Below are 26,017 nucleotides of genomic sequence, written 5' to 3' on the forward strand. Positions count from 1 at the left end.
AGGACTGGGGACACTGGAGACAGAGGACTGGGGACACTGGAGAGGGCTGGGGACACTTACTGAAGAGGCCCCCTTTCTCACACTCAGTTCACCACCTCTCTGCCTGGCGGACTCCTCCAGCATCTTACTCCACCATTGGCTTGCCTTCTGCCATCCTATACACCGGCTCCCTTCCAACCGGTCCAGTCCCTTGCTATCTCTGATCCAAAGCTCGCAGCTAGGAAGGGCTCAGCACAGGCCACTTACTCTCCTCCTTCTGCTTCTTCCCCGTGACCAGATCCCTTCCTGTGACCCCAAATGACCTCTATCTACTTAAACTTCCACACGTCTCTTAGCAAACCCTCACCCTAGCTTGAGGACGACCATCCTCGCATGCACGATGGCCTTTCTGACGGTCTTCTGTAACAGCTCGGGAACTTCTTTACTATCTGTTTCCACACAGTAGCCATGATGATAAGTCAAAGCATAAATCAGATCTTAAACCCATAGACTAGATCCCTAAATACACTTCCGTTTCCTGTGGCTGTCATCACAAAGACCACAAACTTGGACAGTTAAAACAACAGAAGTTTATTCTTCACGGTTCTGGAGGCCAGAGGCCAAGGTGTTGACAGAGAAGCGTCCCTCCAGAGGCCCTGGGGAGCCCCACTCCCTCTCCCTCTGGGCCTCCTCGACTCTGACTGCCTCGCTGCAGTCTGCCGCTGGCCTCTGGCTTCCTATGGCCTCCCCTTATCTATTTTCCACTTGTTTGTTTGGTTTGGGGGGTTGGGTCTCCCTCTGTAGCCCAGGCTAATCTAAACTCTCAGTAATCCTGCCTCGGCTTCCCTAATGCCAGGGATTACAGGCACGTGACACCACCACGCCTGGCTAGCTATTCGGGTTTTCTGTTTGAGCCTGTGTTTCATTCTGCATCCCAGGCTGGTCTCGCTGCCCTCACAGTGTCCTTCCTCCCGAGGCCCTCATCCTGAGACCCTCACAGCGTCCTTCCTCCCGAGGCCCTCAGCCTGAGACCCTCACAGCGTCCTTCCTCCCGAGGCCCTCATCCTGAGACCCTCACAGCGTCCTTCCTCCCGAGGCCCTCATCCTGAGACCCTCACAGTGTCCTTCCTCCCGAGGCCCTCACAGTGCTCCTTCCTCTGCCTTTCCATGCTGCATGGCAGGTGTGACCGACTGTGCCGTTTTGTTATAAGGGCATTTGTGACAGAATTTACCACTCAGACGATCTCACCTCAAGATCGTAAACTATGATTAAAACAATCTTTTTGCCTGTAAAAAGACACACCAGAGGTCCAAGACACACCAGAGGTTCCAGGGACTAAAACTGAGGCAACCCTTCTGTAGGCCCACCAGCTGCCATTAAGTCCTAGCAAGTCCGGCTGCCCACCCTCCAGCTCTACTCTCCCTGAGTACCGGGCTCTATCCTTTATGGAAGTTTCCTACTTCTCTAAGACAAGGTTTTCCCCACCCTTGGCCTTTTCCTACACTGTTCCTCTTCTGCTGTCTACCTAGCGGAGTCTTCAGGGCTCTGGCTAAGAATTACTTCTGTGGACAATTACTCCTTTAACTCTTGCTCCATTTAGATTCCCCCCCCCCTACCGTGCTGTCCTTTTCCTCAGCGCTGACTGTTTCTTTGTTCCATCGAGGAAGAGTTAGCTACACAGGGATTTGTGGGCTGTTTGTCTTTCCCACTGGACTGTGAACTCTTTATATCATTTTAGGACACACATCTGTTTTGTTCTCTCTTGTATGTATATTTAGAGCACGTGATAGTATGGGCTAAAGGATATTAAGTCAACAGTCCCCCCTTCCCCCTTCTGAACGGCAAAGGAAGGGCTTGGAATGCTGAGCAGACAGCCGGAACTTCTCTCACCTGTTTCAGACATACTGCGCCCCACCTGGGCTGGGCAAGCCATAAAACTGAGCAAACAGAAAAGGCATATCTGATTGTTATTAGTAAATTCTAAGGACTTCCCTGGCCATCCATTCTGCCACGGGTACGGCTGGATAAGTAAGGTCTTTGTTCCCCGTTCTGTACTCTCTATACCTCCTGGCCAAATGAATGGATTACAGCTTCTCAGGATTGCTAGGGGAAACTGATACAGACTGACTTTCACCTTCGACCTAATACTAAGCCAGAGGATTAACACATGTATTATAAAAAAAAAAAAAAAAAACCAAAATAACAACAAAAAAAAACCTCTTCTTTAGGATGCCTGGAATTCTCCAGCCTCTCTTCTTCTCCACCAATAATTTTTAAATTGAAATATAATTCGCGTACCATAAGCCCTACCCTTTGCTACACGATTCAGTGTTTCGTACCAAGTGGAATCACTGCCACTCACTCCAGAATGTTCTCATCACATTACTCGTCCCTCTGACCAGAAAAGGAAAAGCCTCAGTGAGAAACCATTGTCTACCCCTCCCTCTTCAGAGCTCTGGAACCATGAATGTCCTGCACACAGTCTGTCCGGTCAACGCCTGTACATCTGAAACATGGAGACACGACATGATTTACAAAGAGCTGCTTAGAGAATCTAACCTGCACGATTAGAAACTTTCTGTATGTAAAAACAAGCAGAAAAAAATGCTCACTATATCTAGTGTGTGTCCTTAAATGTGGCCCCAGTGCATCTGACAAGGGCAGGGTCCTCAGAATAAACATTCTCGGGACAGCACAGCTCACTGGAAAGAGGCAAGGGCATGGGGTATTCCTGAAGAATCGCTTTTAAGAGATAAAGCAGGAGGAGCAAAGTCCAAGGTCATCCTTGGCTACATAGCAAGTCTGAGGACAGTCTGGGGTTCACAAGGACTCTGTCTCAAAAGAAAAAGAAAAAAAAAATCACTCATACTACTGGCTGAAAGGTATCTGTACTCACGGACAGGAAAGAGTGGAGGTTGCGGATTAGGGGACAAGCGTGTTATTTTGAGCCCACAATTTTAAAGGAAGAGTGTCCACGTGTCCTGGGAACCACTTACTTCCTTGTAGAGTGGACAGGATGGGTCCCTGAGAGCCTTATCATTTCCAGTTTGTTCATAGCTAACGCATGACAGTGCTGACACCACTTCTGAATCATTTACTGGTTAACGACATCTTACACGGCCAAGCGGGAAACCTGACTTTCTAAATACCCTATCTGAACTTTCAAGTAGGGAAAAGAACCGCATGTTCATGTAACTACCACGCCACAGCCATAAATGTGTACACAGGAACTTTGCTTCTACAGGCTAAAATCATTGGAATCCGTTTGCAAAAATAATTAAGCATACATACATTGTGTCGCATGCCCTAAAATACTACTAACAAAAAGAAACACAGACACTGCTCAAAATGCACACATCCGAACCTCAGTTTCTGATTATTCAAAAATGTTATTATACTAACTTTTAAAATTGTTATTAAAATAGAAATTCAAAAAGACAAGTCAAATCTAAATTCTACTCATTAAAATTGAGACCCTAAAACAACTAAGAATATACAACTTTAAAAAAATAAATAACCTGACTTTTGCACGGACTATTTTAGTCTGCTAACGTCAATGCACATGCTAGAGCTGACTATTGGCTGAGTAAACACACTTTCCCTTACAAACAAGGTATTTCAAGTTAAAAGACGCCTTCTGAGGACCACATTATCATTCTTTAATAAAAACAGCTGCCAAGCTGCTTCTGTGCCTCTGTAGATAATCTAGTCACAGGACTGGCCAGTAAACAAGATGGAAACTCCTTGCTTACCAAATGCTTTCGTGGCATTTAATTTAAGCATGTAAATTCGCTCAAAGGATCAGCCCCCAACTGTCTACAGCAAAACAGAGAGCTTGGGTGGTAACAATAAATTGGAAATAAGAAGTGAAAGAGTATTTGCATGCTTCATTATGGTGTACTTTTTGGAATGAAATTGGGGCACACCTATGATAAAAACACAACTCTAGCTTCCTTTTGCTATGAATTGTAGATATAAATAAGCCACCAGCCTACAGAGTCATAACCACCAATAGAGAAAGAGGTGAACACAGAACTAAATGCTTTCGTCTTAAAAGCCCTTCTCTCTTTTGATGGGGCATCAGGATACTAACATAGTAATAATTTCAGTATTCACTCTAGAGTGCAGTCATCCTCCTCCTCTCATATAACAGGGGGCTAACAAGAACAAAACTACGAAAAGAAAAATTTTGCAAAAAAGGCAAGTGGGCATTAAGGAGAATTTCCTTCGGAATAAGTATTTTTATGTATTTTACTTTAATACATACATTCTGTGGACCAAGCATTGCCCACAGAATCTGGACACACCTTCATAAACTTTAAGGATGCTGGAGAACCTACAGAAAAGCGGAAACAGATCTTCAAAGAGTCAATGAGAACAAAACAGTCACAAGAACACACAAACTTTAATTTCGGACATGGTCACCCTAAAAAATTTGCATCAATTCAGGGTTTACAAGGCTCCCTTTCTCCGCCCAGACTGTCAAGTGAACACTGAAAACAATCTTCTTATGAGTGCTTGACGACTGGTTCACTGTGGAGCACGCGTTTTTCATACCACAGTCAAGGAACTGGGACTCGCTCCCAAATCTGGCCTGTGACTTCTGGATAAAACCATAGTAAGGAACCAAAAAAATGTCTTAAGATGTATTTACTTCTGAAATAACTTAGTTTGGGAAACATCCATATTCTTAGTGAAAGAATTACTTGGAAAGTTTAAAACTTTTAAAAAACAAAATCAGTTCAACAACTGTCAAAATAAAATGACTATAAAACTAACTACAATCCCATGCACTGAGAAACACACTTCAGGTGAGCTCGGCTCATGGAAACTTCTCGGTCTTCCAAACTGAACACAGCTCAGAGGCCTAGCTCTACCTATGTTAAAAGCAAAGATACAAAAGTGTTCCTTGAAATCACAGTGGGTGAGTAGGGGACAGGAAGGTGTATAATTGACCCTTCCTATAGAAGGGTCAATTTCCAAGACCTAGTCGGTCTATTCAGACAAGAAAACTGAGGCCCCAGCAAGATGAATGACTCAAAGCCATCCTTCTGCCGTGAGAGCTGCCAGGCTGCCAGGTGTTAGCAGTGAGCTGGCAGGCAGCAACTGACAACTACCAACACAGTCTTTCTTCCCTTGCGATCTTAAGAGAATTCTCCAAATTTCCTGGTGAGCTAGAAGTCAGGCGAGCTGAACACTCTTTGCAGGCCTGGGACACTTTCAGTTTCACTCACTTCAGAGAACACATTTGGGGTTGACTTCAGAGAGGCCCCAGTCCTGTTTAAGTGAGGCGCTAACAGAGGGAGGCGCAGTATTCTGAATGAGCCCCACTCTGGTCCACTCACAGCCTAAGGAAGGGCAGTCAGAAGATGCCCTACACGCACAGACCCATTCGCAGAGTGGACGGCCTGCAGAGCCAGCGATGTGAGGTATCGAGGTATCAATATACAGGTCAGTTTACTCCAATAGCTCACGCTTACAAAGCACGGGATGTGAATGTCCCAGCATCTCATCTGGCCTGGAGTCTAAGTTTCTGAGATAACTGTCAAAAAAAAAAAAAAAAAAAAAAAAAAAAAAAAACCCTCCAAACTTGCATTCGGACCAGTCTCCTCTTCCAATGAAACATATATCAACCAACCTCAGGCCTTTTTCTCAACATCAAATTTCCTCTACTTCTATCTGATCAAAGACAAATTCGTTTCTAAAAACCTCAAACAAACTGACTAAAAGAAATTCAAACCCTACATAATCAAAACAGTAATAGCTCTAATTACACATTTACAAGCTTTGATAAAAAAAAAAAACAAAAACAAAAAACAACAAAAAGAAAAGGCTAAGCAATGAATTTACCAATCAGCATGAATCATACCCCATTTTGCTTGGGCTTTTACATTCTTTAATATTAAGTCTTGCACTCAAGTGTGCATTTTGTGGCGCCGTGGGTCCACGCAGGGTCTTGCACCCGCTGCTGAGCTGCACCCACAGCCCACACCTAAGTGTTTTGTGCATATCAATTCACAGCAGCTTCTTCGAAGAGAAGCAGGGGACCACATCAACAAAGCTTCTTAAATAGAACAAGCCCCGAGGAAAGAAGGCACTTTGAAAGATTGAGCAGTGATGCTCTGGGCACCCAGCTTCAGAGTGACATCGCCACATGAACCGTGGCTTGCCAGTGTTCTCAGGGCCAGCTTCTGGGTGACTTCTAGGAAGACTACAATCATCACTGGTCACTCTGACTTTCCAGGAGCTACTGTCAGCTCCCAAACAGAAGATGGTCTCCTGCTGTTGTCTATTTCTCAAAACGCCAGAGCTGGTTTTTATCAAGGGCGTTACATGTTTTCATCTGCACACTGGGTCGGCCTTCGGCTGTCCGGAAAGCAGTAAGGCACAGTCCTGTGTGAGGGTGAAAAATCGTGCCGTCTTCTTTAAAAAGCCAAATGATGTTGACCGGGGTAGGGAGACCATCCTTGGGACAGTTTTGCATCCCTACGTGAGTCTTTTGTTCGGGGACCTCCGCACATAATTCAGTCACTGAATTAAATCGGATTTCTTTGTTGGAAGTGTATTCAAAGAATTGATTGCCTCCTTGACCGTGGCATCCAAACAAGGAAAGGTTAGCACCTGTCGGGTTGCTGTCGGGAGCATTATAGTCTAAGCACTCGGAAGAGATGCCCATGCTGCGAATAGCTCCGTGCCAGCCAGGTCTATCCTCAGGGACGTGTAAGTTAGAAAACACATTTTTCAAATACCAGTCGAAGCTCTGGCATTTCAGCCGCTCCCTCAGCAGCTTCCTTTCAGAAATATCACCATAGGCCTCTTTCCGAGCTGGTGGGTTTCGGTTATAGAAATGCTCTTTGTATTCGTCCATCCAGACTTCGGCAGCCCTCGCCGTATTCTGTAGGAAATTGGGGCGAGCATATGGCGCCCGCTTGGGGAACACGTGGCCCACATGAGAACATGGGTGGATCTCCAGTTTGCCGCCGCACTGCCAAACCCGGAAAGACAGCTCAAGGTTCTCCCCTCCCCATACTTCCATGCCCGTGTCGTAGGTTCCCAGGTACTGAAAATACTTCTTGCTCACGGCAAACAGGCCTCCTGCCATGGTGGGTGACCGGATGGGGTCGATTCTTGATGTTCGCCTGTCCCGTTCATGTTTGGGGACAGAATGCCACTGAAATGTTAGGCGCCAGTCAAACCCACCGATCATGGGCTCCCCAGTCTGCATGTAGAATTCAAAAGTATTCCAATCGATAGTATCAATAACAGGGCATACGATTGCTGTTTCATCATTACTAATTCTTTCTAAAAGTGGCTCCAACCAACCAGTGTTACACTCACAGTGGCAATCCAGGAACGTGAGAACATCCCCAGTGGCAAAAGTGGCCCCAATGAGGCGGGCCCGGACCAGCCCCTCTCTCTTATTCGTTCTAATCAGGCGCACTCTATCGAGATTACTGATGTAAGTTTCGAGTTGCGACTTCAAATAAACTCTGTCACTCAAGTCATCGACCAAGATGATCTCCTTCAAGAGTACCGCAGGTGACGTTTCTAGAACGCTGTGAATGGTTCGAAGCAGAGTGGACCAGGCTTCGTTGTAGAAGGCGATGATAACTGATGTGGTGGGAAGCGACCTGTAGTGGAACGTCTTGGCTTTACACTCGGACATTCTTTTATCCTCTATGTGGCGGTGCAGGGAGATCCTGTCACTGACGTAAATATTAATGGCATATCTCTCAATGAGTTCTTCCTGCTGTTTCAGTTCGCCCTCGTTGAGCTGCAGTTTGCTGGCCCTCCCCCATTCTCCAAGAGCATGGGAATCTGCAGGGGGCTTTATATAAAGAGGCTGAGACAAATCCTCTTCCCCCGTCTCAATGTCTGAGCGCCGCCTTGGCCCCAGCTCCTTGGCATGGCCGGCTTCTGGGGAGGCATACAAAGTGGAGACGGAGAACTCCACCAGGATATAAGCCAGTGTTAAAAACGCCAGCAGCAGGCAGCTCTTGCCTGCCCAGGTCCACCTCACGGCCATCCGGATCCTCATGGATCGTGCGTAGACGCGGCCACCCAGCCAGCACGCGGGGGAAGTGCTGCGGACCCAGTAGCTGGAGTTTCCCGGCTCAGGTAGGTGCGACCTTCCAACCACGTCCCTCCTTTCATGTAGGCGCTGGGCTCCTTCCAGGACACCGGAGTTTCCCGGGGGTCACTTGAGACCCCCGCCCCCCTTGCTCCTCGGCCTCCGGTGCAGCTCAACTGGTCGGTCCCCACTTCCTCCTGCTCGTCTCAGAACTTTTTCACAAACTCTCCAGCCAATACTCCACCCTCCCCAGGCCGATCACAAACCCCTCCCCTTCCCACTCACTCCTCCTGGTGGTTAGTTCACGAAAGTTGCCTGTCAGGCCCAGACCGGCCGCACCGGGACTGAGCAGAGGCCAGGGGACCTGGAGTGGTCCCGTGTGCCCCGTCGCGCCTGGCTCCCTCAGTCAGAGACCAACGAGAAGGAAAGAAAGGGTTTCTGTTAAGTGATCATTGCTTACCGTCACAAAAAGAAAGGAAAAGGGGAAAAAGAAAAAAAGACGACTTACCAAGTTGTTTGCTGTTGGGGCTGAAGTCCACGGAAGTGATCGCAGCTTTGTGGCCTTTAAAATAACGTTCCAGAATCGGGTCCTCCTAGGATGGAAAGTTGGCAAGTTTTGAAAGCAGGTGCAGAATTCGAACTCTCGGGATCAGAGGCCAGCATTGCCGGTCCCCCGAGGCTGGAGAGAACCCCGCCTCATAGGTGGGCATTGAGGGAAGCGCGGGCATCACCTCCGGGGTGACAGGCACGGGAACTGCCCATGCCCCCCGCCGGAGGAGCCCCCAGCCCAGGCTCCGGAGCTTGCAGCCCAGGGACCCGCCCCGGCTCGGGGGACCGAGCCGAGGCTCCCGCGCCCTTTAAACCTCCCAGGCGATTCTGACGCAGGCGTGGCGCGGAAGGCGGCCGGGAAGTGGTGGGTCCGAGCTCCGGGAGCCCGGGAGCAGCGCTCACCGCCCTGTCTGGGCACGGAGCTCCCGGTGCCGGGCGCTGTGCGAGCGATAGGCCGAGCTCCCGGGCCGGGGGTCCCCCCACCTGGCCCCGCTGCCATGGGGTCGGCTCGGACAGCCGGCGGGGGCCTTACCCGGACGGAGGCCATGCGGGGAGCGGGCAGCTCCGGGGCCTGCGGGAGCCAGGGAGGGACGGGGACGAGGGGGGACCGTGCGGCGCCCGGAACCGTCAGCTCCGAGCGCCGGCGCCTCCCGGTCACTACAACAACGGCGGCCCAATCAAAGCCCGCGCTCCAGGCGTGGCCAGATGAGCCCCGAGACGCTGGCCACGCGGGGAACAGCGGACGGCTCGGAGGGAGCGCGCCGGTGCGGGGTCCAGCGCTCGCACATAGCGGAGCCCGCGTGCATCCGAGGTAGCGGATCCTTGGGTTGGTGCGCGGGGGGGCCGGGGAGAAGCCTGGGCGAAATGAGATCTGTGGGGGGCGAGGCGGACGTGAGCCTGTGATCGACGCTATCAGAGTTCCATTACACCTTAAAGAGACCGCGCCCTAAGCGCGCCAACGGCTCCGCTACACCTTGTGAAGACCGGAGAGAGATACTGGGAGGTTCAGGCATGCTGTTTCTGTAACAGTGCATTCAGAGGAGCTAAGTACCTGGCGGAAAACCTGATTTGGTTTAATTGCAGGGTATTTTGTTGTTTGTTTGGTTTTGCACGTGGTGTAGATCCAAATGCCGGCGGCACACGATGAATGAACACTACTACACCGCAAGGTTACTATAAGGGTTTACACTGCAGGCTTTCTCATACATCTGTGCTTCGGCAGCATGAGGTTGGTAAAGCTACAAAATGTTGTCGGTGGCAGTTTATAAAAGGGAGGTCACATCAAAGCCTGTGACACCAAACGAGACGGCAAACCCTGCCCTGAAGCATAAAGGACTTATCTGAAAATTATATATGAAACAGAGATTCTTGGCAACAAAATGTCATGATACCTCGCAAGATACATGTTCTATGTAAATGAAAGATGTCTTAATTACAGGTTCTCTAACGGGCTGTATTGTGACTGCATTTAGTCCTAACCACTATGTAGCAATTAAGTAGGTAGAGAAAGTCTGCAATACAGTACTAGTTTAACACATGGGTGGGTGGTTGTTAAATATCTTTTGTATGTTTGACCCCAAGGGCTACAAAAAAAAAAAAAAACAAGACAAAGGGGGCAAAAACTCCGAAAAGGCCAAAATATTTTCCCCGCCTTCAAGAACTTGCCATTCTTGGGATGGTCTGTAGCTCGGTTGCAGAGTGCTTGCCTAGCATGAACAAAAAAAACAAAAACAAAAACAAAAAAAAAACCCTCACCTCTACCGCCAGTACCACACCAACCCAATCTGGCACTGGGAAGTTAGAGGCAGGAGGATCAGAAGTCCAAGGTCATCCTTAGCTACCTTGGAGTTTTGTGCCAGCCTGGGATACATGGATACTCAGAATTCATGGCAATTACTCAGAAATCAAACAATTTACTTATGATCTGGCAAAACAGGGGCCAAACATCTGTATTTACCAAAATTCATAGCAGTATTATACAAAGCAGCCCAAAGCTAGAAACAACTAAGTATCCTACAGATTAATCGGTATTTATACGTATTTATCGTAAAAGGAATATTATTTGGCCATAAAAACAAATGCAATTTGATGCACGCTACTAGTTGCAAGGAAGCGAATAAACTAGAAATAAATAAGATCACGTTGTGTGATTAAGTTTGCATTAGATAGCAAAATAAGTAGATGCTTATTTCTTGTATATTTGATTACAGTAAAATGCTCTGATGTTAGAAACAGGAGAAACCAAGATTTCAGGATCTCTCATAGCTATGTCTGATTTGGGACACAGCAGATCAAAGGGAAGAATGTTGGGGAGATTAACTTGAAAGAAAAGAAGACACGAGTATAAGGTTTTTCTAAATTGTTTGAGTACTATTTTTGGAATCATCAGTTTGTCACAAGTGAGCATGTTTTTTTTTTATAAGCAAACCAGAAGGCTGGGAGACGAAGCAAGTTATGAAAGCATATGTCTCACTGTAAACCTTCGCTATATCTATAGTAGATATTCCACAGCTACTTGAGTTCCTTTTGTATCAGTCATCCATTGCTGTCATAATGCTGTGTAATAACTATAACAGTCAGTGGCATACTAAAGTGGACTAATCTTTAGCTCATGAATAGACAAGACATACTTTAAATAGATGAAGAGATAGGCCCTAGTGTTGGCATACAAAACAGTCCCATGGTAGCTTGGAATGGCATATAACAAATGCCAATTTGGGGGGGGGGCATAAACTCATAGCAAGGGTAGCGATCCACAGTCCTCTGCATGTGCTGGGAACTGGAACCGAATCCGGCAGCCAAGAGGGCCGCGCATGGATTTTATCTGCATTTATATATAGTACATGAGACCACGTCAAAAGTGGGTCGGTATCTTAAACACTAAAAGAGTTCCCACAGCACCCTAGGGCATAGCCTGCTATTGTTACTTTCATAAATATTCATGCTGTGCAATTACCTGCTAAGCATTTATGCTTATACAGATAGGCCTGGGCTACTCTGAACACTGGCTAGAGAATCTGCCTTTTGCAGTTGACAGCAGTCAACCCAGAGACCTATAACTGGGCAGAGTGCCGAGAACATCTCTGTCACACCCCACCCCGACCCCAGAGTTCAGGAGCCGGAGGGTAAGGATGGGGAGTGCCGTGAAATGCCACCTTCTGGCCATGGCATGGCTGGTGCCCGTGCATACCTGTGTAGGATCAAGCTGGCCCGAGTTCTAGCATAGATGTGGGTGGTATTCTCGAGACCCCACCCCCAAACCGAGGCTCTCTAGGCAGTTGGTAGCCGCTGGGGAAGGGAGGATGATTCTTCTTAGAGAGTATGGCCACTATTTGGTTTCCCATGCTCCCATCGATGCTCCTCCTCATCCATCACATATGATCCGTTTCCACTGGACACAGTGGATCATTAATACAGATGTGAAGTTGGGAGAGGGGCTTATTGGGAGGGTTATAGGAGAAGTTGGAGGGGAAAATGGGAGGTGGATATGTTCTATTGTATAACCATATGATTTTCCTTACAGAGTAAAAATGTAATAAAAACACTGTCTCATCCGAAGTTGGCCTTACAACCTTTGACATATTCCTAGAGATAAAACGATACAAGATTGTCACATCCTATGATGTGCTCGCTACAGATAGATGCTCTTCCAAGTCCCTGCTTACACTTCGACATTAGCCGTCATGGTAATCCTGCTAGAGTCCTATGTTTCCACCTGAAGTACAAAGATATTGTTTCTAGCCCAAGGCACACGGATCAGAAAAGGGAGAGCTAAACTATTTTAGGCATTCAACGATCCTCTTCTAACCGCAAAGTCCTGATATTTTGTATGATTGCAAGTTTTTGTTTTGTTTTTTTTTTTTATTTTATTATTATTTTTGTCTACCTCACGGCATAGCCCATGTTGGCCTCAAACTGCAGATTCCTTAGCTCCTGTCTACTAAATGCTGGGCTGTCACCTATAAACCATCGTGCTTGGCCTCACTATTGCATGCTTATTGTAAATACACAAAAGGTTGTGTCCTGTGAGGCTGGCTGGCTCAGACTGTGAAGGTCCTTGCTGCCAGGCTTGAGAACCTAAATGGAAGGCAGGAACCAGTGTCTGCATGAGCTTCCATGCCAAGCACATCCTCCACTCCAGTAAATTTTTTAAAATTCCATACTAGCTATGGTTTTAATAAGTTTGACCAAGATTAAGAAGCAAAATCTCACGTACATACATCCCACAGCTCTGATCTATTGCTCTGAGCTGTCCCTCCTGTAGCCTTTTCCATGTTTTTTTTTTTTCCTCTCCCTACTCTTCCTGCCAGCAGCCGAAGCTCATAGGTAGACACTGGGCAAACAGCCAAAGCCGAGGAAGTATTTCTGATCTCAAACCTGCGTGAGTTTGTTTGTGGCCCACTTCCCACAGCGATTATTTTGCACTTCACAAAATGTCAGATTTAGCATGGAAGTAACCACAGTTGGGGTGGATCAATATTTGTAAACCTACAAGGCTTCGTGGGAGACTGCATACTAGGTAGAGCAAAGCGGCCTTTCGTTGGCTCTCATTTTCTAGATCTCCCTCTGACTAGATAATGAATGTGTCTGCCCGAACCCTATAAAGGCGCGCGAGTGCACGTGTGTGTGTGTGTGTGTGTGTGTGTGTGTGTGTGTGTGTGTGTGTGTGTGAGATGCTTAGGTTAGTGGTATTCCACTTTGGGAGTTTAGGCACTTAAGTGCCACCTGCTGGTCACATTACTGTATGGCACTTGCATTAAACGGCTGTTTATAGGCAATGGCACTGCCTTCCTGATACAAGTGCTCCCAGACTGTGGGAGCCTGCATAGACAGGAAAAACATGAGCTAAATGCCAATCGTTAAAGCATTACACACACTTGGAAGGCTGTGACTGATTTATTTCAATCAACATGTAGTCTCTAAATCTCACTAATTATAGCCTCATCAGTGTTCCTAGCTTCCTGTTTTCTGTCCCTCTGGTTCCTGCCACAGAGATGGCGACAGGCTCCGGAATTTTGTTTTCTTCCTCTATTTCCTAGAGAATTTTCATAATCTTGATGTGTTTTCTGACTTCAAAGCTTCCTCTTTCTGTCTACCTTGTTCACTGGTAACAGACACGTCAGGGCTGCTTGCTAAAGGTATGGGTTCCTGAGCCCTGCCTCCCCATTAGAGGTTTTGGTATAGGAAGTCTGGTGTGAACCCCAGGAATTTACATGTTGTCAAGCAAGCTTCTTGGGCAATTATAAGTTGCATTGGCCATTTGGGAATTCTGTGCATTCTGGGGTGTCGGCCTTTAAAAATGCCTCAAACCAAGTCACATATACTCTAGGGCTAACACATAAGCCATTGCAACCCACTACATACAACCAGACTCTGCAGGCGTTGCGAGGACTTTCCTGAAGCTGAAAATGCCCGTTCCACCCTTTCCAATATGCACACGAAGAAACCAACACCAGGACCCAGAAAGATGTCTTTATGTGAAATGATCCCGACAATACGTAACCTTTCCCCCACTTCTGCTGCATCCCCTTACTGTGTTATCTATAGTTCCGCTTGGCATGGTTTGTGCTGTTGCATTATGTCTGTATCATGCTGTGTGTCTGCCAGCCACCACCTTAGTGAGGAGCCAGGAAAGACAGAGCTGTGCTGCGCCCATGTTTGGTATTATTCTGCAGCGTCTCAGCCCCTGGAAGACACCACTTAGAGAAGTAGGGATACATTACATGAAATGATTACTGGGAAACCAACCAGTATGAAATTAAAGTATGTAAAGCTATCAACAGTCCCTAGTAATCACAGGAAAGATGCAAGCATCAATGTGGTGACCATATCGTCGTTTTGCAGCCTTGGGTATATGTAAGACATTAGACTGGCTGGCCTCAGGAGGTGTTCTTCGACAAGATTTCCCTGGAGAAGGGGATTTTCAATAATCATTTAAAAAGTTGTGCTTGACAAGGATTATAGCATGAGAAAATGGGGGATGACTACTCATGAGAAAGGAACTCCATTTAAGGGCAATGAAATGCTCTGGAATTAGTGACTAATGAATATGCTAAAATACTTAGTGAGTTTTAGACTCTTCTTCCTTTTTTTCTCTTCTATGAGTTTATTTTTGTAGCTCTGACTGTCCTGGACTCATTCTGTAGACCAGGCTGGTCTCAAATCAGAGACCTGCCTGCTTCTGCCTCCAGAGTGTGGGGATGAAAGGCATGCACCACCCCACCCAGATTAGAATCTTCTTAACAATTGGTTTGCAACAAATTTTCAGAATTCTACCCAGAGTTTAAAATTCAGTAGGTCTGGAATAAGGCAGCCAGCATTTTGTCTTTATACCAGTGCCAATCTCCAGACGGAATGCCTGCGCCACAGGTGATTCTTCCAGTGAAAACCAGCGGGCTAACCAGAAAGTAGGGGTAAGAGAAACATAGAATAGCATCTGCCAGGACCAGGAGAAGGGGGAAGGAGGACAGCTTATTGGGCACGGAGTTTCATTTTGTGGATAAGAAACCATTCTGTAGGTGAGTGGTGGGGTTTGTGCAGTATGGCTATACTTCTATGTCACCGGAATATCATCACATATTTGGTTGAAAATGCGGTGTGTCTTTTAACTACCATAAAAAGGAAGAGGGCTGGAGACATGGTCCAGTGGTTCAAAGCATCACAGAGGACCTGGGTTCAGTTCCCAGCGCTCCTGTAGTGGTTTACAACCATCTGTAACTCCAATCCCAGGGGGTCCAGTGCCTTCTTGTGGCCTTTGTAGGCACCAGGCATACACGTGGTATGCAGAAATACCCGCATACAAAACACTCATCCATATTAAATGAAATAAAGAAATCAATGGGGTGCTGAAAGAGCAGACACGATTAAGGTGCTGTTCACAGGATGAACTTCATTACAGATGAGAACAGAGGAATGAGGGAGTCTGTCCCGCTGGAGACAGGGTAGGGGAAGGGTCAAGAAAAGAGAGAAAATAACAATAGAGACACATTTGTGCAGGTGTGAAAGAAATGGAGCCGGGTCCTAATTCCTGATTGCTGTCCTTGGTACTGAACCAATAACCCCACTCCACAAATGAGTCTCACCTTTCCAGATAAATCAGTAACTCCTCCATAAGGGGCATGGTTTCAATATTAAAACACCTTACCGAAGACATTGTAGCATTTTAGTATCTCAGAAACAAGAGAGTTGTATTTTACTTAACCAATTTTGCCTAATTTTTATTTTTACATTTTTTTATTAATGTGTGCACATGAGTGTGTGTGTCTCTGTCTGTGTGCATGTGTGTGAGAGTGAAAACAAACTGTGGGAATTAGTTATCTCCCTTGTGGTTTCCAGGGATCAAACCCAGGTTACCAGGCTTGGCAGCGAGTGCCTTTACCCTCTGAGCCATCTTGCAGAACCCACTTAAATGTGTGTGTGTGTGTGTGTGTGTGTGTGTGTGTGTGTGTGTGTGTGTGTGTGAATTTAACAGTTCTAATAGGTTTCTATTTAAGGAATTCTCTCCCTTTCCCCACTTGGAAATCATGCTTGCCTTCCTCTTCCCATCCTAATTAAGACAAAGGCATTGCTAAGTCGGGAGTGAAGCATCAGTAGGACTTCCCAGATGTCTACATAAGAGATATGGGGGTGAGGATGGAATGGAGTGACTCTCAAGACACTAGGAAGTTACTCCTCAAAGAGATTTCTTGAAACAGCGTGTTTACTTTGGCCTCATATCCCAGGAGGCTTTGGTCCTCTGATACCTGTCTCCGGAATCACTGTGCAGGTCCCGGAGCTTTCATCCTCACACCTTGGCTAAATGTAGTGCCTCATTCTCCCTCATTCTACACTTCTATTTTTATTCCAAAGCTTGTGCCTTCTAGCTAAAAAAAAAAAAAAAGACAGATAAGGAACTTTTCACCAAAGAAGGTACACAAATGGCCAACAGGCACATGAGACAACTCCCATCTTAGCCACTAGGGAGATGTAAATGGAAACCACAATGAGATACTGCACCACACACACACACACACACACACACACACACAAACCCATGATTCTAGACTAAAGCTCTGAACTATAAGCCAGAGTAAAATACTGTAAAATAGTGCAGTAGCCATCCATAGGAATGGAATGCCTCGGTCCTGTGGAAGTGTGTTTAATTTTTGTGCAACAGTTACAAGTCCATGGACTGTCTTTCTTAGTTATTAAAGTGTTGAAACATTTAAAAAAATGCATACCATATAAGTAAGCACTCTTCCTTCCAGGTTTCTGTTTGTGGCAACCAGACACGTACATCTACCTGGACCCAGACTCTTGTTCATAGCAGCATTACTCAACAGTTGGAACAAACCAAATGTCTTTGAACTGATCAGTAGTAAACAAAATGAGATTCACACATACAGGGGAACACTATCTGGCATTAAAAAGAGATTAAGTGCCGGTTAATGCTACATATGACATGAGGGAAGCTTAGAAACATATTAAGAAGCTGACAGTAATTTATGACCTCACCCATGTGGTGGTTTAAAAGAAAATGGCCCCCATAGGGTCACAGGAAGTGCCACTATTATGAGGTGTGGCTTTGCTGGAGTAGGTGTGGTTTTGTTGGAGGAAGCGTGTCACTGGGCATGGGCTTTGAGGTCTCAGATGCTCAAACCAAACTAGTGGCTCACACTCTCTTCCTGCTGCTGCCTGCAGATCCAGATGTAGAACTCTCAGCTCCTTCTCCAGCACCATGTCTGCCTGTGTGTCACCATGCTTCCCAGAATGTTTTAGCTGGCCGTCCAGAAACTCTCCTCAAGATGAACCCCAGGAGCAGGGGTCACCTAAGACCATCAGAAAACACAGATATTCATTTTACAATTCATAGCAGTAGCAAAATTACAGTTATGAAGTAGCAATGAAAATAATTTTATGGTTGGGGATCATCTCAACATGAAGAACTATATTAAAGGGTTGCAGCACTGGGGACATTGAAAACCACTGTCCTAGAACATAAGGTCTAGGAGTCATAGTGGTGCAGGGTACCCTCGATTAACATGTGGGACCCTCATCTTTTCCTTCCTCTCATTCTGTCCGTAAAACGAACAGTTATCTACCTCATGTTCCCCACTGTGGTACGCTGCCATGTTATAGCCCCAGATCAACAGAGTCAATCGATCACACGCTGGGAGTTTCAAAACCACAAGCCAACTAAACCTCTTTTGTTCATAAGTTGAGTTTCTTGTGTATTTGGTACAGTAAGAAAAAACACCAGTGAACACACACTGCCAGTGATCCTTCGGGAAATACAGCATGCCACCCGAAGAACATGCTAGACTAATGTGTAGGGCTATGTTAGTTATTTTCCTATCACTGTAACTACAATAGCTGGCAGAAACAACTTAATGGAGAAAAGCTTTATTTTGGCTCAAGGTTTCAGAGCATTTCAGTCTGTAGCTCCTTGGGCTTATGCACTTGGGCAGGACATCACAGAAGCACAGGGCAACTGTGTCCCCATGGACCAGAAAGCAGGACACCACAGAAACACAGGGCAACTGTATCCCCATGGATCAGGAAGCAGGACATCACAGAAGTCCAGGGCAATTGTATCCCCATGGACCAGGAAGCAGGACATCACAGAAACACAGGGCAACTGTGTCCCCATGGACCAGGAAGCAGGACATCACAGTGGTACAGGGCAGCTGTTTATGTCCCCATGGACCAGGAAGCAGAGGTCAAAGCTGAAAGTGGAATTGTGTATCACTTTCAAAAGCCCACCCTGCTAACCTACTTCTTCCAGCTAGACGCCACCTCTTAAAGGATTTGTAGTTCTCCAGAGTATTGCCACCAGCTGGAAAACAAGTGTTCAAAACCTTGAACTGCGGGGGTGGGGGTGGGGCATTTTAGATTCAAAATATGGTAAGAACCATCACCAGGGCGTAAACCCATTATCTTAATCTGCTTTTGGGTCTTGAATGGTCCCACCAAAACTCTCATTAAAATGCAACCTGATTGTGAAGTCTGAAGACGGTGAAAATTGAACCCCACTGTAAGCAGGAGGTAGCTCTCCTTTCCTCTCTAGAAAAGACCTGCTAACACTGTTGCTTATTACTGCCTGTTCTTGCTGTTAACACACCGTTCCTATCTCACTATAATAGAAGAAACTGTAAATAAAGATGGCTTCTAATGAGCCTGCCCCCATTTCAGGTAGCAGAACTCAGACCATCCTGGGAGTTACTGTTTAGCAGGTGTTGACTTTTTATCCTTTCATTTCCTGGCAGCCTAAGGTTTGGTTAAAGATGCCAAGGAAAGAAGGCTTGAGAGATGGCCCAGAGGTCAAGAGCACTGTCTGGTCTTCCAAAGGTCCTGAGTTCAATTCCCAGCACCCACATGGCAACTCACAACCATCTATAAGAAGATCTGGTGCCCTCTTTTGGCATGCAGTCCTGCATACAGGAAGAACACTGCATACATAATCAATAAGACAAGAAAAGAATTAGTGTGTGATTGCATGCGTGCAAGTGTGCACGTACGCATATGTATGCACACGAATGTATGGATCCCAGCATGCCACCCCACATACATGGATCAGAGTACAGTTTATGGGAATTGATTCTCTTCTTCCACCACCCCTTCGGTCCTGAGGATTGAATTCTGGTCATTAGCGTTAGCAGAAGCTTCCTTAAGCTGCCGAGCCATTTCTCAGCCCCCAGGGAAACACTCTTACTGGAAGGAGAATGTGACCACACCTTGATTTGCTGAGCTCAGTGAACACAGAGCCTTGAGAGGGGACAGAGGACATCAGTAGAAGCTGTTTGTGGTGAGGAGCCTGGCGACAAGGTCAGAAACAGAGTGAAGACAGAGGGTCTTCCTGCCGCGTTGTTACAGCCCATAGCATTTTGACACAGTCAAGACAGAAGAGAGCTGACTTTATTGAGTTGCTGGGAATTACCCAACTTAGATCATTTAAATCAGCGGTTCTTAACTAGAGGCAATCCCCTACCCTCAGGGAATATTTGGCAATGTCTGGGAAATTTTATGTTTATCACTACTGTATGGACACTATTGGCATCTGGTGAGTAGAGATCACAAGATTTAAGGTGTGAAACATTTTCAATGCATAGCATAGCTACCCCTGCCCTCCAGGATCCATCCAGCCTCAGGTGTCAATAGTGGAGAGTTTGGGAAACCTGGATTTAACCCTGCCATTTGTTAAATACACCCTTAAATAAGTTCACCATTGCTTGAAGTCCTAGTGTCCCTAAGTTACAAATAGTTCCTTTAATTGGCATGTGATGTGATTATATATGGCCCTTTCTTCTAAGATGCTGTTATCAGATAATGGTGCACATGGCACAATGTCCATAGCTTCTTGAATTCTTAAAATGGTTCCTGCATCTTCCTCAAAGGTGTTTTGCATCTACTAAGACAGGGAACCACAACAATGAAATATATTAGCTTTGGCGAGCAAGCATTTCAGAGATAGGAAACCAGAGGCCCAGGAAGGCTCATTGGCTTAGCCGCCTCTGCTCAGCCTATCAGGGACAGACCAAAGCCTTCAGGTCGGGTTCCTCAGTCACCAAGGTGCAATTGTACCCAAGCCGAGTGCAGTAAGAGGTGGTTATTGTTGGATCGTCGTTTGGATCAGTTGTGTTTCCTTCAGATCATAGCTTTTGTATTTTCTTTTCATAAATGGGTCACATAGTTACATTAGGCACTGAACATTAGTAAGTGTGAATTCACCCAGATCTGTTTTAGTGGCCCATGTGAGTAACAAGCAAAGCAGAGAATTTCCAGGGGCAATATGGCTGCCCTAACTCAATTGCATGAATTGTCCTGGATGTAGCTTTGCCATTACACTCTACTAATAATGGGATCACTGTATAATGACTTTTGTTTTATTGGATATTTTCTGATATTTGCCAAATCCAGCAACCATGACTGGCTTGGAACCAAGGAGAGCTGGAAAACTCATGCATATCTTTAGGAGGCACCTTCAAAAATTACTTCTAAAAGATATACAGCCCCAACTGTAGTGATATTTTACTTGTATTCAATAAATAAAGCTTGCCTGAAGATCAGAGTGCAAATCTAAGCCACTAGAGGGCAGGGAGTGGTGGCACACACCTTTAATCCCAGAGGCGGACCGAGCTCTGTGAGTTCAAGGCTACCCTGGGCTACACAAGATTGATCCATAAACAGATCCAGGTGGTGGTGGCTCACACCTCTAATCCCAGTGTTTGGAAGTCACACACCTTCAATCTCAACATTAGGGAGGTGGAGACAGGAGCGATGCGTCTGGGCAGAGAGAGGAATATAAAGGGGAAGAGACAGGAACTCACTGGAGTATGGAGTCTGAGGTTTGGTGGAGAGACAGTGCAGTCTAGGCAGTCTGAGGATCACCCCTTTGGTCTGAGCATTGGTAGTGGTAAAAGGTAACCTACAGCCAGGAGATCAGACCATATTTCCTCTCTGGGGACAGACAGAAACAGGTATACCAGGTTGAGCCATGGGTACCATGGCTTCTTCCAACCTCTCCAAATGGCTTTTCACACTGGAGGATAACAAAAGCCAAAGGTGAAAGGTCAGTTTAGTTATTCTGGGGGAAGAAATCCTCCTGTGTGGAAACATGAGCTAGACAGGAGTTAGTTCCTACCTAAGTCGGTCAGATTTCATCCTTGTACCTCAGGTTTGTTTTTATCCACCTGACTCAGACCCTGGCTTTGAGTGCCCCGTAGTTCAGCAGAGGGACCCATGAAGTCAGTCAAGTCCATCAGCATGCTACCAGCACTTAAGGGACATCTGTGCAGAGTCTGTAGAGAAGCAGAGTCTGTTCTTCCGTAGAGAATGCCAACAGCTGCAAGGCACATCTGCACAGTATGGACTCTTCCTGCCCTCTTTTTCTCAGTGTCTGCTGAGGTCTCAAGACAATACGAGGCCTGTTCTCCAGTTCTGAGGGGAAGGGATGAAACACCATGCCGGGCCTCCAAGCAGAGCAGGAAGCAGCAATTCCGATTGTTTTCCATGACTGGAGTGAGGGAGAGAAAAGGCGTTGGGCTGAGGTGATCGCAGAGGTCTAATGATGCAAAGATATGAATATTTTAATTACAGAGAAAACCTTTTTTTCCTTTTTAAATGAGAGGATATCTTACTATCAGCAAAAGCACGCTTACGGATTGGGTCTTCTCCTCTACCCCGTGAACCTCACCAAGATTTCCTCTGCTGCTCCTTTAGCTGCATTTAATGGACAAAGGAAGAAAATAGCTCAGTAGTTAATCTACTTTTTCTTCACACTTGGTCTTGGGCATCCCTTGGGCATCCTTGAACTCCCTGTGCATACAAGAATGACTCTGAATCCTGATTTGCCTACTTCCACCTCCCAAATGCTGGGATTTGAGGTTTGCAGGACCACTCTGTGCAATGCTGGAGATGGAACCCAGAGGTTCGAGCATTCTAGGTAAGCAAGCAGCCAAGTGAGCTGCATCCTCGGTTGTCTTGGTAGTTTCATCTCATAAGTGTTTCATCATCGGCTTAGTTAGGCTTTCTATCACTGCGAAGAGACACCATGACCACAGCAGCTCTTATAAAGGAGAGGATTTAACTGGGACTGACTTACAGCTCAGAGGTTTAGTCCATTGTCACCATGGCAGAAAGCATGGTAGCACGCAGGCAGACATGGTGCTAGAGAGGTAGCTGACAGTTCTACATCTGGATCGGCAGGCAGCAAGAAGAAAGAATGACACTGGGCCGTATTCGAGCATTCGAAACCTTAAAGCTCACCCTCAGTGACACACTTCCCGCAACAAGGCCACACAGACCCATACTTCAACAAGAGAGCCACTCGCTGTGACCCTATGGGAGCCATTTTCATTCAAACCACCACACTCACATAGCAAAAATGTTACCATAGTTACTTGGTTAAATCCCATCCCGGGTAGACCAGCTTGCAAGACCGTTGGGACGCGTGGGACATAGTTGGGTCAAGGGTACAGCCCTCCTTTTCAGCATCCTCTCTTCTAGTTCCTTCCTCACGCTAGCGGTCTTCTTAGCCACAAGGTGGCTCCCCGTGACAGGGACAGGAGCGACTGCACGCGGCCCCTCACTTCCCACAACCAGTAACAAAAATGCTGGGCTGAACACCTGTGCAGAAAGCCACGTGGCTAGGGAAATGTGGTGCGTGCGTTGAACGAGGCATTATTAATTAATCCCGTCCCAAAATGTCATTAAACTATCAAGGATCCTTATAGACACTAAAGAAAAGGTGAAACCAGCCACATGAGTGACAGCTACTTAACAGCATAGAAGTTGCATCGATGTCAGTCACATAAGGAAAAAATGTGTACCAGAGGCCCGGAAGGGCTAGCTTGGAAGACATAGCCTTTTAGCCGAAGGTCCTAAGATGGAGGGAGAGCTGGTTATGTAGGAGTTGAAGGAGGGACACTGGGGCCTGACTGCTGGAGGTGGTCTTGAGAGAGTCCTGTGATACAAGCAGCGTGGTTACATTATAGAAACTTCAGGAGAGGGGAAGGTAGGAGAGAGAAGACTGAGATCTGAGAATTTAGATACAGTATCAATAGAACCTGGCAGGAACCAGAAAATAAAACACTCAGAGTGATTCAGTAAGGAGTGCTTCATCCATGGGCCGTTTACAAAGAAAGGCACAGTCAGGATTAAGGGACTCCAAGCTGAGACAGATCTTGCACCATGGGGCTCAGCCTTATCAGGAAATTACGAGACACAGACATGGCAGTGCAGGTGGGTGTTGGTGAGAGCAGCTGTGGCATTTGGTGGAGGAGCACTGGCTACCCTTGTCAGCCTGGCTTGGAGGACTGGAGGGAAATAATATCAAAGATTTCTCTCATAATAGTAATAATATCATTTATCTCATGATAATAATATCAAAGATGTCACTTCAGTATGGGTGACATGTACTGGTTAGACTCAAGCTAAGAGGTGGAAGGAAAGGAGGGTCACAAATGAAGCCTTCACAGATCATCAGACTGGATTCCAGAACAAAGAAGAAAGAAATAGAACTAGATCTAGAAGGACAAACAGAACTCAGGGCAAGAGGAAGGGCAAACCTTTGGAGAAACCGACAGAACAGCCGCACACATCTGGTGAGCGGTAATATAGCCGAGGTTTGGAGCCCTATTGTCCCCTAGAGGGCGCTCCCGGACTTCACTCCTTAAGGAGACGAACTGATTGCCGCGGGCTCAAGAAGGCCCTTTGCCTAGGCGGAGGAGCTTGGAAGATAAAGGAATTGGATCTGGGACAGAGACATTTCTCCGTTTGCACTTAGATTCCCCACCCTGGGGTTGGTGTGTAATAAGCAGAGCTAGTAGTATTAAGTGTCTTCTGTGTTGAGTGTTTGACTTTCACTAAGCCCAAGCCATTGAGTTAAGAACCAAAATAATTGTATTATAGAGATGAGAGCCTGCATTCAAAAGGCTCACACACAGCGGCTCCCTGTACTGTTTGGTTCCCATGCTGCTGCTGGGTTCGTCAGCTGGGTCAAAGATTCCCGTTTCTTCAAGGGCTTAACAAAGTCAGGGCAGAGTCTGTAGGAAATACGTATCAAAAAAAAAAAAAAAATACCAAGAACCCAGAACACTGCCTGGCAGATTGTTCATGTTGCAGAGGCGGGTGCCGCCTCTGACACACTGCCAGTCTTTGGAGCTCTAACAGCACGCCGGGAGACAGAGCACCCACGTCAGAGCTTAGCAAAGAACAAGAGACCCCGAAAGGCTACCCACCAATACGTCAGCAAAGGCCGGGGCTGTAGGGGCAAAGAGGTTCTGGATGCTACACTTGGTTCAATTCAGTTTTTGAAGTTGAGGCCAAAGCCCTAATTCAAGAGTGACCAATTGAGAGTGGGTACCCGACCCCACATGTTAAGAGAGAGTCTCAGACTGCAGTGAAGGACTTAGAGAATGCTGGAAGAAACAAAGTGACGTCATCGACTATGGGTGGAATAGAAAGTCCCCTCGGCAGCAATAGCTAGCTGGGCAGGACTCAAAGGTCCTGATACTAACTCCAGATTAACAATTCCAGTTTGTTCAGGTCGGCCCCGGTCTTAACACTAACGGATGGGTCTTGGAAAATCCCTTAACTTTGGCGCCTATAAACCAGTTTCTTAAGGTTTTCCTCACTGATAGGGAAAAAAAAATTAATGAGATCTAACCCACAGAGATCATTGTTTTTTGTCTTGGCCAATTTCAGCATGTGAAAATATATCTTATCGGGGTCCAATGTCTTCTTCAGGTTTCCCCCTGTTTCCCAATGGCTGATGCTGCCCGTCATCAGCATGATGTTTTCCCCGTTGATCTATTCAAGTATTGGAAGGAAACAGTTGGAACCCTTTAAGTGCTTAGCTGAAACGTGCCTCATTTGGGGGCAACTTACAGAGGCATGGGCATGGCAAACACAGAAGAAACACGTACTGAAGACGCACTTAGGACAGGTCCTTAGAACAAAACGTCCCCTGCAGGTACACTGGGAGCCAATGCTACTACTGGTTTGGCCAGAGCTAGAATCACGCACAAGAGAGGTCTCACTGGCTGGCAGCTGGAACCCTGCCTGCAGTGGCCAGGCAGGGATGACGGAAGAGGAGGGTATCATAATACCTGGCCTCCTTCTCCTTTGCGCTGGCCTCTTGCCAGGGTCTCCTTGCAGGGAATGAGGAGAAAAGCAAATGGGACCGCGGGCCTAATGGAGGTCAGTGTCCAAGGCCACAGAGCATGTCGGGAAAATGACAGAGAGCTCGTCTAAGAATAACAAGGCCAGGCCATCCTGTTGTCACCCAGCTTCCGTCCTGGTCTCTCGTTTAGTCCTAGGAACTCGGGTCCCAAGCAAAAGGCAGACATATTCCTCATCTCCCATCCCTGAGTGAAGGCGGAGGCCGGTCGGACTCTTCCCTGGAACCTGAGCTGCTCTGTGGGTCATTAGTAGGATGGAAGACGGTGAGAGAGGGGAAGAAACACCTAGAATGAAATAACCCATTGCAGGCCCACACCCAGGCCGGTGTAATCCGATAACCGTGGATTCTTTGTTCTTCCCTATTAGTTCCATGCCTCAGGACCCTCAGCGGCCGCCGGGTATCTCTGTGGTTTCAGCGTCTACCTGGTTTCCTGGGAATATTGGACATGCAGTGTCTAGTCTGTTCCAAGCATAGCGCCACTCCCATTTGATGACAATAATTCCCATTTCTCCTGATGAGCAAAGCCAAACACACTGGCCTCCTGTACCATTGTCTGCTTTTGATGAAGGCCATGACTAGCCCGACACTTTCCTGGGGCAGTCTCAGGTTTCCTGGTGGAGGTCTTTCATGTGGAATAAGGACCCCAGACCCAAAAGGCAAGTGTTCTAAGAAGAAAATAAGATTCTTCAAGTGAGTGTACTCACTCATAATTGGTTTCTAGCCACAAATAAAGAACCTTCATCTGGCGATGGATGGA

At 46.7% G+C, this 26,017-nt stretch overlaps 3 protein-coding genes across 3 annotated transcripts in view; 1 reads left to right on the forward strand and 2 right to left on the reverse strand.

The window, feature by feature from the left end:
* Nucleotides 1-9,221, reverse strand: part of Poc1b (POC1 centriolar protein B) — a 79,760-nt gene extending 70,539 nt beyond the window's left edge. The window contains exons 1-2 of the mRNA XM_005358124.2: nt 9,133-9,221; nt 8,560-8,644 (exon numbers count right to left, since the gene is read on the reverse strand). Coding sequence (XP_005358181.2) covers nt 8,560-8,644; nt 9,133-9,147 — 100 coding nt within the window. The 5' untranslated portion in view covers nt 9,148-9,221. The remainder of the gene's footprint in view (nt 1-8,559; nt 8,645-9,132) is intronic.
* On the reverse strand, nt 5,842-8,261 carry LOC101988926 (polypeptide N-acetylgalactosaminyltransferase 4). The gene has a single exon (XM_005358123.2). The coding sequence runs from the start codon at nt 8,016-8,018 to the stop codon at nt 6,270-6,272; it is 1,749 nt and encodes a 582-aa protein (XP_005358180.1). The 5' UTR covers nt 8,019-8,261; the 3' UTR covers nt 5,842-6,269.
* LOC113457364 (collagen alpha-2(I) chain-like) lies at nt 9,146-25,974 on the forward strand. Its single transcript, XM_026784440.1, has 2 exons — nt 9,146-9,411; nt 25,626-25,974. The coding sequence occupies exons 1-2, from the start codon at nt 9,146-9,148 to the stop codon at nt 25,732-25,734; spliced, it is 375 nt and encodes a 124-aa protein (XP_026640241.1). The 3' UTR covers nt 25,735-25,974.
* Nucleotides 25,975-26,017: the final 43 nt, after the last annotated feature.

The sequence above is a fragment of the Microtus ochrogaster genome, chromosome 24, assembly GCF_000317375.1.
Source record: "Microtus ochrogaster isolate Prairie Vole_2 chromosome 24, MicOch1.0, whole genome shotgun sequence".
NCBI classification, from domain to species: Eukaryota; Metazoa; Chordata; class Mammalia; order Rodentia; family Cricetidae; genus Microtus; species Microtus ochrogaster.

Bases quoted from the DNA above. Each gene is read 5' to 3' on its own strand.
- LOC113457364 (XM_026784440.1), top strand. From the start codon at position 9,146: ATGCGGGGAGCGGGCAGCTCCGGGGCCTGCGGGAGCCAGGGAGGGACG. The intron at 9,412-25,625 runs GTAGCGGATCCT...CTTCCCTATTAG, and splicing joins GGAGCCCGCGTGCATCCGAG to TTCCATGCCTCAGGACCCTC.
- LOC101988926 (XM_005358123.2), bottom strand. From the start codon at position 8,018: ATGAGGATCCGGATGGCCGTGAGGTGGACCTGGGCAGGCAAGAGCTGC.